Source organism: Mytilus edulis, chromosome 14 (assembly GCF_963676685.1).
Source record: "Mytilus edulis chromosome 14, xbMytEdul2.2, whole genome shotgun sequence".
Lineage (NCBI taxonomy): Eukaryota > Metazoa > Mollusca > Bivalvia > Mytilida > Mytilidae > Mytilus > Mytilus edulis.
This window is the reverse complement of record NC_092357.1, coordinates 52,803,163-52,818,922: the sequence shown is the minus strand read 5'-3', so window position 1 is coordinate 52,818,922 and position 15,760 is coordinate 52,803,163. Positions and strand designations below refer to the sequence as shown.

Sequence of the window (15,760 nt, the reverse complement as noted above, 5' to 3'; positions counted from 1 at the left end):
TATTTTGAGTTAGAGGCGATGAAGTTTTCTATAAATTTGATATAATTTGTCCCAAAAGTAGTACAACACACTGTAAAAGTTTCTTTGAGAAAGCGCAGGTGGGATTTTTTTTATTTTCATTTATGTTCTAAAAGAAATGCACTACGAATTAATTGTGTTCTCGGACCATACTCGTAGCCAGACTTAAACAAATATGCAATAAAGTTTGCTATAGATTCCACAGGGGCCTGAAAGGGATCCAGGTCCCGTTCACAACACCAGCGATCACAGTGTCGCCAGCAGCTGTTGTAAGAGGATTGGGTGCCTTTCCTCCGTCCGCTAACCAAAAGTTTGGAAGCGTCTTCCGAAAGTCACATTGCATTTCGCTCAGTCCGGAAACTTTCCACGCCACTAGTTTTAAGGTTTTGTTTTCTATTAGTGGGTGGGTCCCGCCCTGTGGGTTTGTCAATAAATCTCTCATTGGAGGGAGCAGTATTGGTGCTGATATTGACATTTCCAATAGCATTGGGTAAAACGCTTATGACTGCCAAGCTGGAGTTATGATAACTAGATTCGAGCGTTCTTTGTTCACTTTCGCTAGACAACGAGCTATCAAGCAGAACGGGGGAAAAGCATATGGGTTCTTGTTCGACCAGTTCACTTGAAACGCATCTGTTTGGATCGCAAATGGATCTGGTCTCCAGCTGACATAATTGTCCAATTGTGCGTTCAGGCGATCTGCGAACAGATCTAATTTCAACGGACCCATTATTTTGTTGATCTGTTGAAATATTGCCCTGTTCAGAGTCCAATTGTTTGAACTTCCTGTGTGACGACTTTCCCAGTCCGCAATTTCGTTTAGAACCCCCGGAATGTATTCGGCTGTTAGAGTTATTCCCCTTTGTAGGCAATATTCCCATATCTCGCGACTTATTTTTAGTAAAATTGGGGATCGTGTCCCTCCCATTCTGTTTATATGCGCTACAGCGGACACATTGTCCATTTTTAAATGAACATGAATGTCGGTTTTGTCTTTTGTTAAGGACTTTAAACCGAAATCTGCGGCTTTTAATTCTAGAGCATTTATATGCAAAGCCTTTTCTGTTTCGTCCCTAGGACCTCCTATTCTGATGTTTTGAGCCACATCTACTGCTCCCAAACCCTGTTTTGATGAAGCATCGCTTTCTATAATTAAATCTGGGTTTGGGGATATTATGCATTTCCCTTCCACTTTTCTAAGTGTAGGGCCCACCATTTCATCTCGTTCTTGCATTCGGGCGTTAGTGTTATAAGCGACCGGTATTGTGTCGTTTTCAATAAACTCTTTGTTTTGAACATTTGTAGGTCCCTGACATAAAGGGACGCCGGGATTACTGCTTCTGCAGTCGCATTCAGAGTCCCTATCAGACTTGCTAGATCGTGAATAGAGACTTGGAGGGGTTCTAGCATATGTTTGCATTTTTGAACTATTGCTTTGCATTTCGCCTCTGGGAGATAAACTTTCATATCCATGGAGTCTATTATCATCCCTAAAAATTCAGTTGAGAATTGGCCTGACACTCCCGTCTTTCTTCGGCCTGATGAAAATATGGCTGAGATATTGAACGGGATCGGACGTTTTCACTTCTTCTATAGCCCCCTTTCTCAACATGTCTATTATTTCCCCCTCTATGCATGTGCGTTCTGTTTTCGCAAAGAGTGGGGTATATACCGTTTCTTGTACGGGCATTTCTAGAAATTCTATTGTGTACTGTGTTATGCCCTCTAGAATTTTCTGATCTGAGGTTATTTTCCTCCAATTTTCCCCGAAAAATTGAAGTCGACCCCCCAGGGGTATATCTGATTGATTCACCATTACAAAATTCAGATTTTTACTACTAGTATTTGGTGGACATTCAATGCTATGTTTTGCACTTTTGACAACTGATCGTCTACCAATGAAAAAGTTTGACAATTCTTTACAAGATACGTACCTTCTCTTTTTGAGACCAGCTGGTTTTCTTTTCTCTGGTTTAAATCCAGACTTTGGGAAATATTTGGACTGTTCATTTGACGAGTTGAATATACGGCCCGGCCCCTACCAGATCCACCCGTCTGACTTTGTTGGTAACTGGAAGGGCCGGTCTGAAAGGTCGTCTTGTCTACTCGCCTACTCTTCGTCTTAAGATCCATTTCTTTTGCCATTTACCTGGCTCTTTTCCTGTTCTTGCTTTTCTTGTCAAGGACATTATAAAAGTTGTCCCCGAAAAGGGCCTCTCCGGACTCAGTTAACATGCTTTGATTATGCGACAAAGTTTGTTTAGCTTGCTTCATGCCTTTCAGAATTTTGGCCATGAAATTTATTCTCCTTTCGTAAAGGCATGCCACATTTACTTGTCCCACCAAGAGCACTGTTCGTTCAATTAGATTCAGTACATCTGTAATGGACATCTCGGATGTTTCTTTCCCGTGATTCGCTCCATCGATTTCTTGCCACATTTGCCATGAAAAGAGGACCCATTATTAGAGCTACTTTCTTTTGAATGAATTTCAAACTGTTATCATGCAGTTTCATGAATCGCCAAGCCTTGCGATTTCCTATCAAGTCTTCAATGAACTCATCGATTGAAGGAGGCGAAAGTATGGTGTTTGAAGGGACGGGTGAATCACCAAGAACCTTTTCTTTCAAGCAACTTTGACTCACGTAAGTACTAAAATACTTCTGCACATACCTTGCCATACTGCCAGTCATAAATAGTTCGGACTCCTTGTCAAACGGATCGAATCTCTCACAGTCCGATTCGTCATCAGATACTCCTAAATTTGGCACAATCGCTTCTGCGACTTTTCGATTTCATAATTTCCCCGTCTTCAGCATCTGAGCCCGAAATACAGTCTTCTTCGGAGCTATGCTCCTCATATGGGTCGGTATCGGAATCGTCATCTGAGGATTCTCTATAATCGTATTTGCTTGTGCGAGTCTTTTTGGGAATCTTATATTCTCTTAGACATTTTTTTGCCATCTTGGCCGGTAGCATGGTCTGCCGTAGCAGACGATGCATCTTTGTGGACTTCTGTCCCTAAATCATGCAAATCATCCATAGATGATCTTCTCTTTGCATTTGTGCCAATAAGAATTAATTATTTGCGTTAGAAAATGTTCGTAACCGTTGATGTTGATAGATTAAAAAAATTGAATTCAAAAAGTCGTCTTTCATTAATGAAAGCCGAGAGGAAGAAGGATGCTTCATGGGAATTTTCCGATTAGGCATAGCTTTGAAGGGCTCTATATGGGGAATTCAGGAAGAATACATTATTAAACCTTACTTAAGTTTGAGAAATAAAACTAGACATTTAGAACATAATTTTTACCATGTATATTTAAGGAAGAAACGATTTTTGAATAAAATTGATATTTATAACAATTATTAATAAAGTTCTTTACAGAAATATTTGTCTATACTTGATATATTTATTTGTTATAAAAAAAACTTTATGTAGCTTTATTAACTCCTTTTTAAGACTCAAAGCACCATCATTGCCGAACACATAATTCATTTGAAAGGGTCTTCCCGAATCGACTGGACGTACACGGAAATATTTGCCGCTGGTCTTTATTCAAACAACGATTAAATCGTAAATGCATTACTAAAAAAGTGTGAGGTAAATTGTATTGTTTGTCTAGTATCTCAGATCCATTGAAGTACACTTAGAAATTAAAAAAAAACATTACCCCCTCCCTTTGATAAATACTCCTTAGAGAAGAAATACCATTCGAACCAAACAGAAAAGATAGAAATGTAGTGATCCTTAACATCTCAATCCTTTTTCTTCGGCTGTAAGCATGCTGTAAGCAGACTACGTTTTCTAATCCGTAATCGAGACATATTTATTATCTTTAAACTACTGCAAATCATCAAAATTGCTTTCATAAAGGAGCAACCACTTAAGTTTAAAAAAAGGGGGGGGGGCATATATTTTTTTTTCTGAGTCTGAATTATTTTCGCGCGAATGTTTTTATTCAGTTTTTTCGATGCTAGCAATCAAAAAAAATATTTTTTTTTCAATATTTAAAAGCAATTGTCTGTAATGACCAAAATTAACTGGAAATGCATGGTTACGGATCTTTTAAATTTCAACATACAACATTTAAAACACTATAATAAATGGGGAAACTCTGGATTCAGAATATTTTTTTTTCGTCTGTTTGACCAGATTTCTTTTTTTTCTTCAAAATGGAGGTCAGAATATTTTTCAAGAAAAAATTCATTCCCCTCTTTTTTAAAAGTCCAATTGTAGTTCTCTAACTGCTAGAAAAGTTGTCCGAAATATTTGCATTCAGTTCTACGTAATGAACATTTAAATGACATATAGTTTAAAAGTGTGAACATATCTTATTTACAGGTAATTAAACAAGGTGTATAGAAGTGAACAAATTGAATGTGAAACCAGTGTGAATTACATTAAACTAATTGTAAGTCTCGGGTATTGTGTCATATGCGAGTATGTCTATTGTAGAATAAAGGATCATGGGAAAACTGTATTTGTTTACGTTTTGAAAATACCAAATTAATTGATTTGAAGGAAAGTTTTTACATATTTTCATTGTGATATGTCTTTATTATGTACAAACATAGCATTAAAGTTCAAATAAGTGTCATAAAAGCAACATAATATAGGATATCGATTTTTGAAAGCGATCCATTTTAACTATAGATGCGAGGAATTATCACTGTAGTGCAGTCATTTCTGATGTGGAATTTTCGAAGATGCGAGGAATTTTTATTGTAGAATTATGTGATAAATGCACTTGAAACAAATGAAAAAACTTAGTTGATGACTTTAGAATTATGATAAATGTATTTTCAAATTGAAATACAAACTCCTCATTCATTCTTTATCAAATATATAGCTTTTCAAACTTGTAACAAAAACGCTTCTCAAAATGTCATATTGTATTCTTCAAATTACGTTTTTCCTTGATTTAAAAAAAAAATTAAAAGATATTTCTGTATTTTTTTGAAGTCAAAGATTGATATTGCGGAGTTTAAGTGCAGTCTGTGTAAAATAGAGACGAGTACATTTGAGGACGTTATCTTCCACGCAATAAATACACTTGCGAACAGAGAAATATGCATCTTGAAACGCAATGGTGACAGAAAAGATTATAAAAGATTAACTTTCCCCAGTTGTACCCTCAACTGCTTCAATTTCCATATTCTGAAAAAGACAGTTTTGGTAGAACAAATGTTTTTGACTCGATTGTTGCTTGCATGATTTTAACTGTATAAGGTGAAACGGTATGTGACATAAATTATCCACAGTCATTAAAACATGAAATGTAAGGTGTGGGCGAACTTTTTTGTTTGCATTGGTACGTGAAGTAGAGCACCCTTGATACAAAAAAAATTATCCGTAATGAACAGCTCGATACCAGAGGAGGATTTAGGGGGACAGGGGGTTGCCCCCTTTTTGGGAAAACATTTGGTTACTTTTATATGGAATCACTGGAGCGGGCCCCCTCTTAGGTAGTCATTGGACCCCTACTTATAAAAATGTCTAGATCCGCGAGTGGATACTACCACAGAGGTCAAACAATGCACATTTGGGTAATTGTACACAACATGCATGCTACAGTTCATGTTTGATGATCTTAGACCCTTTGGACCTCTATGTGCAGGGCCGTAACTAAGGTTCGAATTCAGGGGAGGCAGGGGTTTGGGGGCCACCGATTGAGCCCCCTTTGCCAGGGTGTAGGGGACGCAGCCCCCTGCCTATTGTTTTTTTCTCTAGAAGTCATTGGCTAAAAATTACCCGCTTCCCTTCGATTTCCTTACTTTAAGAAACATCAGTATTGCTTGAACCTGGAAGCAACTTTTATGCAAAAACAAGCTGAGATTACTGTTCGGGTGAGCCAAGGCTAGCTCCGTCTTGAAGGCTGTACTTTTACCTATAATTGTTAACATTAAATATATTGTGACCGTGGATTTTTTCTCAAATGATATGGCTAAAATTACCCGTTTTCCTTCGATTTCCTTACTTTAAGAAAGATCAGTTTTGCTGGATCCTTGGAGCAATTTTCATGCAAACAATTATTATCTGTATTTTCTGTATTTAAAGATATTTTTTTAGAAACTGGTAAGTTCAAAAAACATATAAAGCAAGATAATAAACGCAAGATTTTTTTTTTTATCGAGGATCTTGAATTTCAATATTGTTGAAAGCTGAACAGACATGTATATAACTACAACCAGGGACTTTCTATACTAGTCTAGTATATACTTAGTATAGAAAGTCTCTGGTACAACGAATGAGAGTGTTTAACTACTGAGGCATTGACCATAATGTTCTCGTACGATCGGGAAACTTAATAAAAAACCGATCCAACAGCTGATTCAGCCGGTAACGAATTTCCGATATCTTAAAAGATTCACAATACAAAAGGAACTTCCTCTGCTTAAATAATTGAGCCCCCAACTAAAAGTGAATAGTTAAGTTTTTATTCAAAATTATCGAAAGCAAAGTTTCATGTGTTTTCTCATACGAATACTGACCCCCTCAATACTGAATAACAGACGGACGGCCACACGAAAAAACTGAAAATAAAACAAATACTGAAACGGTTTACTTTCGATCAAAAATCCGAAAAATGACAGATATTACGTATCATGATAACACTGTTAAAACTGTTAACTTGTGTTGTTTATATTTATAAATTCAAGTTCTTCGTGTACATATTGTCAATATTTTATTTTTTTACTTCAAAAACAAATTTTGGTGTAGAAAATTCCCCTACCTCATAGGTAGTTACGGCCCTGATGTGGGCTATTTCGGTAACTTGGTAAAAATCCCCAAACTGGATACAAGGTTAGATTCAGCATGTCAAAGAACCCCAAATATCCATAAGGTATTTTGTCTATAAAAATGCATGCATGGGATACATTTGTTATTGAAGGCATAACTGTAACAATAGGATGAAGATAAAAAAAACATCTTATTCTAGGGTCTCATTGGGGGGGGGGGGGGGGTCTGATTCCTGATCCCGCTTACTGCTTTATCAGATTCCCGTATCCCGCTTATACTATGCAGTTCTCATTTTTTTTTAAATTTTGCGTGTCCCGCTATACTTTATTTCTCGTTTTCACGACACAATCATTTGACTATCACGTGTCACGCTTACAAAAAAATCGGCAATTCCGCGTCACGCTTATACCCCAACGCGACCCACTATTCTACTCTTTTCTGACTCAAATTAAGCCCATTATAAATATATTAGAAAATGTGTTTTTTATCCCTTTTTTATCCCGTCTCGTTTCGGGTTGAGCCACAGATAGATAAGATGTCATATGTGACAATGAGACAACTCTTAAAACGAGTCACAATTTATAAAAGTATACCTTTATACGTCAAAATACGGTCTTCAACATGGAGTCTTGGCTCACACCGAACAGCAAGTTATAAAGGGCCCCAGTGTAAAACCTTTTAAACGGGAAAACCAACGATTCAATCTTTATCAAGATGTACGTAATTAGTGGTGAAGTGTCATGGAAATGGATTAAAAAAAACAAGGATATGGAAATGGATAAAAAAAACAAGGATAAAGATCCATATACGATTCATAAGAAATTTAAAAAATGGAAAACATTTGAAATAAATTTTATTTCTATTGAATTTATTTAGAGTGTTTTAAAACCAAACTTTCCTCCGTAAGTTAAATTTTATCAAATCCGTCTCTTACTTTATCTATTGTTTGAGCAAGTCGGCTAAATTAAGGCTTTACAGCTAATTTCCTAATGCATGTAAAGCAAAACTTTGGTTGACTTGATTGCTTAGTTTGTATAATTGTTTATACAAACTTTGTAAATAAGATTGACATCTTTAAACAATATGTATCGGCATAGTTTAACCTGTATTTATATAATTATTATATTTGAATTAAATTTGGTGTTATCATACAAAAAAAAAAAGCAAGCACGCTAACTAAAGTCTTGCTTTACATGCTTAAAAAATACGCTGTAATAGATAAAAAAAATAAATATATCATACAGTGAAAATGCGCCGCATATACAATACTAATGAATCGCTCTACAGTGAAAATGAAAGAATAGTATCATTATTCGACAGTAAACATGACTCGCATAAAGAAAGCATCATTGTGGAATTCAGTTCAATATGAAGAAACTGAATGACAAAACCTATTCTACGTTATACAACTTTAATAATTGTGTTGAAATGAATATTTTTTCTGCAACAACATCTTACCTGTTAGTTATAAAACACCTGCACGATCTGTTCGTGAAATGTCCTAAATATTCACCTATTTTGGTATATATTTCACAGCTATTTGAATTTAGGCGCGAAAAAAACCCCGTTCGCATCTCTTACTTTGTTTTATTAGTATTATGTGTTTCTTAACATATACTTTTTAACTAGTTTTCTTCATTTTCTTCAAAAGTAAAAAAAAAGTCGTCTGTTTATTTATCATTCTACATCAAAAATTTCTGGCATATACAGTGAAAATGATATTTTAGGATCCGCACTTTACATACACTGTATATACTATGAAAATTAGAGCGAGGGGCATTGCCCCAAGCTCTTATTTTCATAGTATATTCCTTTTTATATAATTATTTTTCGTTTATGATTTGTTTTTGTAATTTCAATAGTGAGATGGTAAATAAACAGTTTGTGTTCGTCATTGTGCTTTATGCAGGAGGAATGGGTTGTATTCTGAGTCGTTTACAATGCATGGATTTTAGTAATCAATGATTATACTTTTAGTAATTTATGGGAATGAATTTTTCTATAAATCCATGTTTAAATTTGAAAATTTAAAGAACTTAAGAAAGGTTTAGTATATCTTTGCTAGGATCATCCCAAGACTGCTTCGAGTCGAGGTCTGATATATGTCCTTTGATAGTCATTAGAGGAGCATAAGACATGTCCCAAGATATGTCTTATGACAGGTCTTAGGAAAGCTTTGTGAAACCGGTCCCTGGGTCGTAAGGCTCATTTTGATCTGTGGGTGAGATCTTTCGTATTGACTGATTGCTTCTTATAATTTATGAATACCGAGAGAAAAAAAGCCAACAATAATCAATGTTTATGATGATCTTTATTCATTTTCTTGGATACAAATCCAAAATGTTTTTAATAAAGCTTTTTTTCTGTTGGTAACGATTTTACATGTTATAGTGCGGATCTCTACCATTCGCAAAGCACAAAACAATTCTCATGGATGACACGAAACTGATATAATATAAACAAGATATGCTATGATTGCCAATTATACAACTGTCTACAAAAGACCAAATGATACAGAAATTAACAACTAAATGTCATCAATATTGAGCAAAGCCCATACCGCATAGTCAGCACAAAGGTCCCGAAATGACAAATGTATATTTAGTTATATAAAACACATGTTGTGTTAGGCTCTGATCCTGTCCATAATGTTATAGTATGGTATTAGTTTTCTGTTTTTCTTTTTCCAATCATATTGTGTTGTAAAATGATGCCCTTTATGGGTTCTTGATTAGATTAATAAAATTCTGATCTGATCTGATCTTATTTTATATTTAACACTTCAAACGAGAAAAATAACGACCTAGTTTATGTACAAAATAATGAACGAAAAACAAAACTGTAACACAGCAACAAACGACAACCCCGAATTACAGGATTCTGACTTGGGACAGGCACATACAGTATGTGAAGGGGTTGCACTAGTTAGATGGCAACAAGCTCTCACCCTAACCTGTGACAGTGGTGTAACAATACAAAAAAGAACAAACTATAACAGTCAGTTGAAAAAGGCTAAACTTGTCAGATGGATACAAATTGAAATACATCTAACAATAGTACAAAGCAGATGTATAAGTTTGTTTTTAATCAACAATTTTTACATACAAATGTATTAAAAAAAAACACAATTGCTATAGCCAAATACATTTTAGGACACAGCTACAGTAGATGACGATTAAAAAAAACCTGGAGAAAAAAATGCATAATTTTGTCAATCCATAGTTGTAGGATGATAACTATATAGTCAATCATTTTTTTTTCAAGGGTCTCAGTTGTTTTGATCGTATCAAATTGTTACGAACGAATCTGTCAATTTAATAGGAACGTCTCGGGATAGATCCATGCTATTTCTATAAAGTTGCATTACTATCAGTTCATATCAGTTTGACGACTCAGCAATTTTCAAAGTTAAGTTTGCGAACCCTAAACTTTGCGAACTGTCTTGGATTCGATGACTACAGACAGCATACCCCCTGGATCAAAACCACAATACCGGGGCTTCCGCTTCCCACATGCAATATGGACTTTCATATTTCTGCGTCGAATCTGATAAACATGCTTTAATTTGGCTTCTAACAACAAAATAGCAATAGATTTTTGTTAAACGTCCAGTGGCAAAATTTCATGCATACTAGGACGAAAACATATCATTGGGATATGAATATTATAATTTATATGGTTCGCTACGGATTCATAGAGGGTTAGTAAAATTCATAGGGGTGAGGCTGGAGGCCGAATCCCCTATGGATTTTATTTACTCTCTATGTATCCGTAGGGGGTCAGTAGTTAACCGTATAACGAATTTATCGCACGGTGGACTTTTCTGCTGCGTTTTGTTGAAAAACAAACAATGAAACACAACACCATTAATAGATGACGTCACTATTAACGCGTCATTGATCCCCTATAAAATTTACTAACCCCCTACGGTCTCATAGGGGTCACCACGTGCGTTAAACCAATCACAACGTGATAATTTACCCGCGGGGCGATAAGTATGAATAAACCTCACTTTGAAGAAAATCTTCTCGCTTCTGCGGGGTTCATACATTGCCGATTATTGGTCCCGTTTGAGATCAGACAGCGATACGACACGAAAAGTGAAAAAGTCGGATTAGTATCCTCAATTATCTGGAATGTCCTATTATTGTCTGAACGCAGTCGTTTTAGTTCGTAACAGATTCCTACTGGTCGGGAAGGGTCCGAATAGTTCGGCAAAGCACCCCGACAGTTAGGTGCGTCTCGTAACATTCGGGGAAACTCAGCCGATTTTTTCTAGTCGGATTACAATCGTGCCTATGTCGTGACAGATTCTGCTGTATCGGATCGAATTCCTAACAATGTTCTGTGTATTCGGGACGGTGTCCTGTAGAACGGGAATATTCTGGAGAAGTCCCGACAATAACAGAATACAATACGACTGAGACCAGACAAAGCCGTTTGCAATGCGATCAAGCGGACCGTGATAGGATTACGTTCCGACAGTACCCGATCATCCCGATAATGCCGACAGTTTTCGAACGGATAACTTCCGTCAGCGTCTGTTCACTGTCTTGTAACTATCTGATCTCTGTCGGATTACATTCGGTAGAATCGGGACGCAGTCGTGACAGACTCGGTCGAATTTTACCTGGCGAAAGATACAAATCGAATTTCCATCCACGATTCACACGATCTTGGTCAGACTTTTGACAAATTTTAATCGGGAATGGTCCTGTCAAGGACGGCAGTAAAAATCGTGAATGTGTGACCCCAGCTTTAGCTAGATTTTTAACAGAACAATTGACAAACAGTTACCCCACTACATTTGTTTGTACCTGTCCAAAGTAAGGAACCTGTAGTCAAGTTGTTGTCGTTAGTCAAGTTAAGATATTTCATATCTGTTGGATTTTAAAAAATGTTTAGTCGTAAATTAGGCCGTAAGTTTTCCAATTTTGCATGTCTGGGTCTTTAATAAAAGATTATAAGATATGTAGTTTTCTCATTGTTGAAAGCAATATGTTTGCCTATAATTGATAACAGCTACTTCGTTTGAACTCTATAGTGTCTCATCGACCACCTCTCATAATTATTGAGCCTGCGACATTTTCTGAATTGCTTATCTGATATTACTTTCATCAGAAACCCACAAACCTCAAAAACATGAAAACCTGGAATATTTTATAAGAGGCCAGAATAAATCTCGAGTTTCATAAAAGTGTGCATCAGTTGTATATTCGAGGTTGACTTGTATCTTCCGGTGGCATAGCTGACTGTATTTGGAAAATGTTCTGTCTGTTATTTTGATTTTGAGCTCAACAATATCATATGTGATTATATATTTGTACCTATCAATCTTTAATGAAATAATAATAATATATAAACATCTTATTTATTATTCATTATTGTATTTACGTCAGTGTTTATTTCAGGTAAACCACTTGTTCACGTACTCAATTTGAATGTGTATTCAATCCGTTTGCGGTTATTTATTCACTCGTGCAAATTGTCATGATTCCAATCAACAATTTTTAGAGCCTTGCAAGATCTTATATTTGAAGTTACCTCTGTTTATATCAGATAAATTACGCCAGTACAGCGGCCTTCAAGTCGTATTCACGACATCCGTATCCGCATAAAAAATATCATATTTCAGCATCACCGATTACTGTCTATTGTTGAAACAGGATGTTGACCCCTGGATGTCCTTAAGGTTGTACTTAGGTGATATTTTGGAATTTGTGTCAAATGATAAGACTCCTTGGTATTTTTCCAAACAATACGATTGATGTAAAATATTTTGCCCCATAACACCCATTTATCTTTTTATATAAGACTTAAAAGCTTACAAAGGGTATTAGCCAAAATTTAAGCAGATTTTCTAAAAAAAATTTGTATTTTGATTTTAGACCCAAATAATACCAATGCAAATATAAGGTAAAGGTCCTAATCAGCTTTTTCCCCGCCATATTTTAAAAATCATATATCTCAAAAAGCAGCTCCATGACCTAACAATATGTTTAGCTTATTTTGTTCCTTAACTAATGCTCTTCTGACTAATAGTATCAATTTTAAATTCTTGATTTTTTTAATTTCACAAACCCTCACCTAAGTACATCCTTAAGACTATATTCTGTATTATATTTGTATGCTTGTCTAATTGACGTTTACATCACTTCTATTTTTTCTTTCTACATCAAGTTAAAGTTGTACAGTCTCGCTTAGTACGCATCAAATTGTTACACATTGATTTACATATTAAATTTGACATACGATTCAACATCCTGTTATCTATGTCTTGCTACTTCGTCAGTTGAAAATTTCTTTCACAAAATATGTCCAATCAAACTTCGATGATATATAGGTCGAAGTTAATATTTCAGAAAGTATTTTTTTCATTGAGGAAATGTACTTTGTGACCCAGACAACCTGAATGCCTTCCAAGAATTCGGGATCGGAGGTTACGGTCACTACGTCATCTTGGTGGACCATACTATATATAAACAAGGTGATCAATATAGGTGAAAAGATTTATTATTATACAACATGTGGTAAGACATTGTTTACTGTTACACAAAAATTATACTTACTTAAAAAAATATATATACAAGTTTAAATTTTATGTGAATGCTATTTGCTAAAAAAAAATCACAAAAATCGTTGCTTTTCATGCATTGTTCATTTATTCGTTCTGAAATTACAATCTTATTTATCTTAATTAATTCCCGCAATTATGAGTACATGAATTATTTTCTTTATTCTATTTACAAAGAATGTTTATATATTCGGTAACTTTCATTATTTTGTTGCATAGTATTATCATAGATGTAATAAAGCTCGCCAAAAATTCCCCACTGTTCTCTATTGTTAGATACAAAGAACCATGACCAAATTGACTGTCTGATGTTTTATGTGTGTTGTATTCAATCAAGTAACTCTAGTCACATCTCTTATCTGTTGATCTCATTGACCAGTACAGCGTAATAGATTTTCTTAAATGTCTTCTCGAGCTATGTCCCTTCTGTTGTTAAATTATGTCTATTTTTAGCGCACTGGACAGACAAATAAAACATTTGTAAAATGGTCAAAAAATGGATTTTTTTTCCGGACAAGCTTTTTTTTCGCCCCCCAGAAAATCAAATGGTTGCTGCCTAAGTTCCTGAAAATGGGAATAGCACGTTGTTGAACTTCTAAAATACACCTTTTCTTTGATATGCTTCATTAAAATGTCGAACTGCGTCGAATTTGGGGAAAAAAATAAGAAGAAAGTACATTATTTTCTTTTTTTCATCAGTTTTTCTACAGTTTTAGAAGAGAAATTGTCTTTTTCAAACCATTTTTATATTTTACAGAATAAGTTAGTTGCTAAATCATAGATGTATTTTATATATTTTTTGGATAATTACAAAAATTATAATAATTTCATTCATGATGTTTATTAAATATGTATTTATAAGTAAAGAGTTTTAAGAATTTAGTGCATGCATGAAATAACAAAACATACAAGGCATGGAAAATACTTTTTGGAGCATACATATTTTTAACTTGTTCAATGTTTTCTAACAATTATATGTTCAATAAACTTGCTTATAAAAGTAAGCATACATTTTAAAGATAAAGATTTTATATAAAATCTAAAAATATAAATATAATGAAAACGGAAGTTCTACCTAAAAAAGAATAATATTCACATTTATTAGTTTCTTTTCGAGAATATTTTGTTATATTGTTTTATCTAAACAAATATTATTTTTTATAATCAAGTCAATATAAAATATATATTTTGAGTTTTGCTTCTTTCTGATTTTTAGCATGTTTAATTGCTAAGTAGGTTTGAATTGTCAGTTTTCTATTGTCCTGATTGTCAATCTGCATCTCAATGACCAACTGGTTCATGTCATTATCAGATATGAAAGCCATTACAACGCACATAGAACCTTTGAAGTCAGGGTTGAGCTTCATCTATGGATATTACATCTATGGTATTATATATTCTATAATACATTATCGGTACACATAAATGTGTTTAAAAATAACATCTTAATTTTGAGGCCTATTATACTAAAACTAAAAACTTTTATCGAGAATTTATTTATCAGGGCGCTTGCCGATCTTTTCATACTGATTACAATAGGCTTTCATATAAATGACTGCAAAAATACCTCCTGCCTATCTAGGAATATTTCATTTGTGAACAACCGTTTTACTACGTCAACAGCTAGAGAGGTGGCCATTTATACATCCATCGTTTTTAAACCTTTTTGAATGATTAAATCTGTGTGAGTACGAATGCTACATATCTATTTCGCTGATGCAGTTCAATGACTTGTAAATAAATACACAGTTTTATAAAATCCCCATTATGTATACTTGACCTTAAATCGGATAGCTTATTTTTTATATCGTTATTTCATAAAACGTTAATTTCAATACTCTCACTGCACTCATTTATATTTGTATGCTTTAGGAATCAACTATTTGCATTATTAGTACTGTTATCCATCCTAGGACCAGCAGGATGTCTTCAGGCCAATCTAAACGCTCTGATGAAAGGCACACTGGAGCAAATAAGCATACAAGGTATAACAGGTCCGCAGCAAAGGCCGAGACAAAGGCCAGGAGTAAGGCCAGGAGTACGACCAGGAATAAGACCAGGAAACCAAGTTGACATAAACTCAATCGGGAACATTGCCATCTCTGGAATTTCAAAAATAGACGTAACCCCAAAAGCGCCTTCAAGAAAGGTTATAGAAACAGCATTAAAGACAGCTACCGTACAAGTCAGGAAAGATGATAGGACGGAACAATCATTGAGAAGTAATACAGTTAAACATTTACATCCTTGTACTTTCGACCATTCTAAAAAATATTTTCTTTATTATGGATTGGTTGCTTGTTTTCTATGGACTCGTATATATTAATATATATTTATCAATATATACAGCAGCATGTTTTAATATATTTTAAAAGCCCCAATTAAAGCAAGTTACAGAAATTTTATGAAGGTAAGAAACAACAT

At 34.7% G+C, this 15,760-nt stretch overlaps 1 protein-coding gene and 1 pseudogene across 1 annotated transcript in view; one reads left to right on the top strand and one right to left on the bottom strand.

Moving 5' to 3' along the window:
* Positions 1-1,842: 1,842 nt before the first annotated feature.
* On the bottom strand, positions 1,843-2,812 carry LOC139504304 (uncharacterized; annotated as a pseudogene).
* A 10,475-nt stretch (positions 2,813-13,287) lies between these two features.
* Positions 13,288-15,760, top strand: part of LOC139504303 (salivary peroxidase/catechol oxidase-like) — a gene marked incomplete in the record, with an annotated part of 21,126 nt that continues 18,653 nt past the window's right edge. Inside the window, 2 exon segments of the mRNA XM_071294369.1 lie at positions 13,288-13,292; positions 15,209-15,558. Of these exon segments, the coding sequence (XP_071150470.1) occupies positions 13,288-13,292; positions 15,209-15,558 (355 nt within the window).